The sequence below is a fragment of the Littorina saxatilis genome, linkage group LG16 (assembly GCF_037325665.1).
Source record: "Littorina saxatilis isolate snail1 linkage group LG16, US_GU_Lsax_2.0, whole genome shotgun sequence".
NCBI lineage: Eukaryota > Metazoa > Mollusca > Gastropoda > Littorinimorpha > Littorinidae > Littorina > Littorina saxatilis.
In genome coordinates this window covers 46,939,093-46,945,864 of record NC_090260.1, presented here as the reverse complement: position 1 = coordinate 46,945,864, position 6,772 = coordinate 46,939,093, and the positions used below count along the sequence as shown (strand labels likewise).

The window sequence follows — 6,772 nt, the reverse complement described above, 5'->3', positions numbered from 1 at the left end:
GTGTCCTGGAACTGTGTTTGCTGTGACGCCTGCAACATCTGGTACCACTTCTCCTGTGCGGATGTGGGAGCTTCGCAGACCGACCTTGACCGCTCAACAGCTGTTTGGAACTGCCCTAGATGCAACAGCTGCAACTGCGACAGCTTCACCTTCAGAAGCTATGAACCGGCGACTGTTCCAACTACTATCAATCAATCAATCAATGAGGCTTATATCGCGCATATTCCGTGGGTACAGTTCTAGGCGCTCTGCAGTGATGCCGTGTGAGATGAAATTTTATACGGCCAGTAGATTGCAGCCACTACTACCCCCTCCAGAACCTTAGCCAGACTATCAGTACATCTTCAGCCATAGACCCCTTTTCTCCACCCAGAGCCAGCAGCCCGAAGACCTCAAGTTCTTCACGTAGTACTCCACCTTCCACCCACCCCACCAGAGAAGCACCAGATCTGAAAGCTCCTCCGTCTTTGACCTTTCGCCAAAATCCAACCTAAGAGTCATGACTGTCAACTGCCAGAGCGCAGACTCCAAGAAGCAGGAGCTAGCAGCGTCCCTCCACTACGTCAAGCCCGACATCGTCTGCGGTACAGAGTCCTGGCTGCGTGGCATCCAACCAGGAAAGTCCCCATCACAAGACCACATCAAGTCGGCGGAAGTTTTTCCAGACTACTACGATGCGTGTACCCGGCCGGAACGACCGAACCACTCGAGGGGGCGGCGTCTTCATCCTTGTACACAAGTCTCTTACTTCTGTCGAACAGCCCGAGTTCGTCACCGACTGCGAGATCGAGTGGGTCAGAGTCAAGCTGAAGGACCGGAAGGACCTCCATGTGGGAGCGTTCTACATGCCTGACCGGAACCAGCACGACCTAACCGAGCTTCAAAGGTCGATTGACAAGCTCACCAACAACGGCAAGCTCCAACGAGAAGTCATCCTAGCAGGTGATTTCAACTGCCCCAACATCGACTGGTCCACCCACACCGCTTCCTCTTCCGGCAGAGATAACGCCATACAGCCCTGTCCAGACTTGGACGCCGTTTTACGCTCTATGCGCCGCAGGCCGTTTTGTGCGTCGCGCGGGATTTGCCGAGTGGCCACACATCGACGATTTTATTCACAACGCGGTATCAGTGAGCGGGTCACCTGACAAGAAGGTTCAGTTGCATTCGACTGCCGCGCCGCGAGCAGCTGACGTCATCGCTCTGGTTTGCTCTGATTGGTCAAATTTCCGTCGCGGTTCTATGTCTGTGTCATAGAAATTAGAACACGCGCTATTCTTCTGCAAATAACGCTTCGCGATCATTGCACGCTGCGGTGCGCCCAACGGGGCCGTTTTGAGCATAAGTCAAATGTGGACAGGGTCGGCCGGGAGTGTCTGGACGGGCCTTCAAGCAGTCATACACAAGAGAACTGTGCACTACGGTCTCCGACGCCAGAGCTGTGTGAAGTGCGGCAAGAAACTACGCGACAAGTTCACGCTGGAGCGTCACCAGAAATCCTGCAGGCGTGAAGGCGCTTCGTCACAGGTGAATGAAGAATTCGATAAATTAGACAAAGAGACTGATGTGTCTTTTTATATTTAGTCAAGTTTTGACTAAATATTTTAACATCGAGGGGGAATCGAAACGAGGGTATGGTGTATGTGCGTGTGTGTGTGTGTGCGTGCGTGTAGAGCGGTTCAGACCAAACTACTGGACCGATCTTTATGAAATTGTACATGAGAGTTTCTGGGATTGATATCCCCGAACGTTTTTTTTCTTTTTTTCGATAACTACCTTTGATGACGTCATATCCGGCTTTTTGTAAAAGTTGAGGCGGCACTGTCACACCCTCATTTTTCAACCAAATTGGTTGAAATTTTGGTCAAGTAATCTTCGACGAAGCCCGGACTTCGGTATTGCATATCAGCTTGGTGGCTTAAAAATTAATTAATGACTTTGGTCATTAAAAATCTGAAAATTGTAAAAAAAAATTATTTTTTATAAACGATTCAAATTTACGTTTATCTTATTCTCCATCATTTGCTGCTTCCAAAAACATATAAATATGTTATCTTTGGATTGAAAACAAGCTCTGAAAATTTAAACCTTGTCACTTCGCCGGAATGTATTAAGTGGACATAATGCATAAGGTCGGGTTCGGGAAAAGAGATTTCTTAGAAAAAAAAGTCTACTCTACAAAGACTGAGTTTTGCTTTTCACGACATCAACACTCAAACAACTTTCACTACTACACAGTCGTCAAGTGAGTGTTAAGCTTGTGCATACAAGAGCGCACATTGAAAGAGAACCCCTATATTATCAACTAAACGGGTTGATGGGGATGAAGGTTGCATTTTTGTATGGTGGTGTTGACATTGTGTTACTTTTTCTCTGTGGAAAAAATTGACTGTCAAGATTGTTTTTAACCTGACTATTTTGTGTGGTGCTATATGAACTGTATGCTGTTATAATTAATGAGTGGGATTTGGTTTCAGCGCTATTTCTTTTAGTTAGACTTGAGTCGTAGACACGCACCGGTTGTCTTTTAAGACACTTTTGTTAACACATGAGAGATGAGCCATGTCGAGTTGAGATATTCAACGACAATGTTTTTAAGTTTTTGAAATATTTACATGATTACTAGTGTTAGTAATAAGGAAACATTTTCTTTGGAGGGGTGTATGTAAACATGTGAAATAATTCCTAACAAGGATTATTTCTTATTTTACACAGACTGTCTGTGGTGGCATTTATTTTATCATTCAAGAGGTGACTAAAGTAAAAGGGACACAACTGCGCTTATTATTTTGACATGCATTTTAGTTGGTTACTTCCCTTGACTTAAATTAACTACTTTTCGTCAGGTTCTGGTAATTGCAATTATCAAGTTATAAAATAGAAGTAGTGATGAGAAAATTATCAGAAGTATCTGAAAGTCATTGGTTACATTTAAGGAATATTTAGATGTTGAAATTATATTTTTAACTATGAAGATATATTACTTACCAGATGATTACCCGCTTCACCTTCTTAAAATAGTAACGTAGTAACGGGAATATGGATTGACGCCACACGAAGGAAGGGAGATCTAAAAATAGTAACGTGCAGTGACCTTCTAAAAATAGTAACGTAGTAACGGGAATATGGATTGACGCCACACGAAGGAAGGGAGATAAACGCGAAAAACAAAACACTGGAGAAGATAAGGAAGAGTTACTGGGAATGGATATAGTGGATCCACAGAAAAACCAAAATCGGTTCAGCGCTGCGCGCCGAGAGCACGTGTTGAAATATCTCATCGATGAGGTTCTGTCCGGGGTGAAGCTGAATACGGTCTCCAAATTTGAAAAAGATCGACCGAGAACTTTGGCCGTGCATCGCGAACAGACACACAGACACACAGACAGACATTAGTCGTTTATATATATAGATGATGAAACCACCTTCCAACTTTTTGAGTTCCCATGTCTGGAAGTGGGGTTTCTCTCTTTTTGATGGCATGTTGATCTGAGAGAGATGGCACCGGCTTCGGGTGGCTAGAACATGGGGATTAAAGTGCTCCTAATTCAGGTAAGAGACTGAAAATATTGTGGAGATGATCACACAAACCGTTTACTTGTATTTCTATGCAAAGATAAATCATGGATGAATAATATTGAAGATGATTCCAGTAGATAGAAAATGGTATATGTCATTGTCTGTTGTGTGGCCATCCCAGCTAGCAAGCTTTCGTCGGCCGACTGACGATTTCAGTCGGGTGACGTCGTCAAATGTCGTGTGTCGACGTCCGTTGTCGCGCCGATATCGTTTTGACTGTGTGTAAAACTCGGCAAATGTACGTAATAAACCCCGACATCGTCCCGACGCAATGTTGCTGTCGATAAAAATATGCAGAGTTACGGGAGATAACAACTTGAATTTATTATCATTATTTTAGCATTTGTTACGTCCCCTGTTCAAGCGTCGGGAACGGCGTGACATGACTCTGCAAATGCGAAACTAAATTATTCATATTTGTTGACTTTTTCACATAGGAGTAGGATAATTAATTGTAAGTTTTGTTTGTATATTTGCAATCAAATACAGCATGAGCTCAAACCATGAGTTTTACATTTTAAAAATACGCCATCATATATACTTGAAATACTCTAATAGCTTTCCTTACGGTACAAACAAGATTGAGTGTGAACATGGCCGGCTAGCTGCTACTTTCCCGCGTGAGCGAAGTTTATTTGTTTTCTTAGTTCAAGTTAATATCGAAAGAAGAGACATTCTTGCAAATGTTGGACAGCACATTGATGATATGTTATCCGAGACGAATGTCGCCTCGGGATCTCAATCTGAGTGCTGGTCCCAGTGCCACGTGGTGGCGGTGATAGTTGACAAGTTAAAATTGTGTAGCCAAGGACGGATGGAAACCTACAGGTGTGTTCAAGCTGTTAACGTCAACTCGAGGACAACCGACGGATCCAGCGAGTAAGTGATTTTTTTTCTTTAATGTTAGTTTTGCTGTTATACAGTGGGGGGGGGGGGGGAGTACATACTGCTGTATCTGTAGATGTAGATGTAGGTGTTTTGTCCTGTACAGTGGGGGGGTGGGGGGCGGGTGGAGTACATACTCATGATACTGCTGAATCTGTAGCTTTAAGTGTGGTTTGCACTGTTACACTTGGGGGGTGGGGTGTTTGTATACTGATGTATCTGTAGCTGTAGGTGTGTGTATTGCATTGTAACACTTGGTTTAAACAAAACTTTATTCAATTTTAATCATGACAAGAACAATGCATGGATGATTACATACTCAAGCATATAATGCTTATTTTAAGCAATCATAGTAATTACAAAACAAAGGTTAGCATGATGGCGGAATAAGTACATTAGCTCATTTCAGGAAACGAAAAACAAAACAAAAGACAAAACAGATACACAAACAAGCAGAAAATGGGAAGGGGTTGGTGATACATGAGGTGGGGAAAGGGCAGCTAGCTAGTAGCTAGCTTAAGGGAAAAAGAAGAAGAAGAAGACTTGGAGCGCCAATATTTGAGGGGATTTTTTCAATTGTAATAAGTGCACATAAGACACTCGCACAAAGTTAATGCGTATTGTGATCAGAGGAAAAGTCACTACATTGCGCATAAATCGAGACATAATTGATAAGTCGGAAAACAACAAAAGAACATGAGAGAGGTTATGGGGAAAAAATTGTCAGGCAGCATGTCGCATGACAGTGTCAAATAAATGTAATGAGTGAAGTATAGAGGCTCATTTACGGAACCTGCCCGTCTGTCTAATATAGTCCTGTACAGTTATGAATATGGTCTGGTTGACATTTCGTGAATATTGCGGGATGCCTTTCAATAATATTTCGATATACTTATAATCATTTGTCAAATTATCAATGGACAATAATCTTATATCTCTATACAAGGGACAATGCAGTAAGTAATGTTCAGCAGTCTCGCTGGGATAACCACACTCGCATTGAGAGCAATCCTTAAGGTGCCGCTTACATAAATCAAAATTCAAATCACTCATACCAATACGCAATCTGCAATGATGTACTTGTTCAAATCTTTCTCCAAAATAATAATGGCATGGTACTTTAAAATCAGCACTTGACAAATAATTTTTGAACTCGCTCAAGGAGGTGGTCATTTTAACGTTATCTGGTAAGGTGTTCCATAGTACAGTCGTTTTGGGGATAAAAGAGTTGCGAAATAATTCGGTTCTATGGGGAGGCACATATCTTTCTAATGGTCTTCGTCTATGATACGGATTAATGTCAACTACAAGAGGGGGCAATACATTTACTAAGTACTGGGGGCATTTGTTACAGGGGCGGACCTAGGGGGGGGTTCCTGGGTGCCCGGAACCCCCCCCCCCCACCCCCCATCCGTTGTTTTTTTACCTTATCTTCCACGAGAGGCCTCCGATTGACCTAAAAAAATAAAATTCCTTCAGCATCTGGGGGGCAAAGCCCCCCAGACCCCCCACCAGGGCTTTGCCCATGGACCCCACCGGGGCCTCAGCGGCCCCTGGACCCCTGCTCCAATTTGGAATCCCCCCCTTATCCACAACTAGGTCCGCCCCTGTGTTATGTATCATCTTATGAAAAACAATTAATTTATGTCTTTTCCTTCGTTCTTCAAGGCTACATAGCCCACTTTCCTCATACAGCTTTGCATGGCTAGTGCCCTTAACTCCACCTATTATAATTCGTAGGGCTTCTAAGTGTAATTTTTCTAATGCATCTGCCATTATCTTAGTGCAATTATCCCAAACAACATCTGCATAGTCGAAATGGGGTAAAATAAAAGACTTGTACATTATTTCCAAACTTTTTCGACTTAATCTATATTTATAAAATCGTAAACAATTAATCAGTAAATTCGCTTTTTTAACTATGCTTTGGATGTGGGCATCCCACTTGCAGGTGCTCTGTAAAATCACTCCAAGGTGTTTGTGTTGATCTACTTTTTCTAAGAAGACATTGTTGAAAAACAAGGGTTGAGGGGGGATTAAATCACGTTGAATATTTAACAATTCAGTCTTAGTCTCATTAAATTTAACTTTCCATTTATTGGCCCATGCACTAATTTTATCAAGATCTTGATTTAATATATTGGTTCGTCTGTCTACATCTTCTAATGCAAGATACATGCTTGTGTCGTCAGCAAACAACTTAATTCCGGATTCAATATTCTTTGCAATATCATTAATATAAACCAGAAATAAGAGCGGGCCTAGCACGGATCCTTGTGGAACACCGGCAGGAATCTTTTTAACATTA

The 6,772-nt window shown here is 42.5% G+C and overlaps 1 protein-coding gene across 1 annotated transcript; it reads right to left on the bottom strand.

Moving 5' to 3' along the window:
- Positions 1–4,708: 4,708 nt before the first annotated feature.
- On the bottom strand, positions 4,709–6,675 carry LOC138951392 (uncharacterized). The gene is made up of 2 exons (XM_070323003.1): positions 6,061–6,675; positions 4,709–5,826 (listed from the first exon to the last, which is right to left on the bottom strand). The coding sequence occupies exons 1-2, from the start codon at positions 6,640–6,642 to the stop codon at positions 5,245–5,247; spliced, it is 1,164 nt and encodes a 387-aa protein (XP_070179104.1). The 5' UTR covers positions 6,643–6,675; the 3' UTR covers positions 4,709–5,244.
- Between the last annotated feature and the right edge of the window lie 97 nt (positions 6,676–6,772).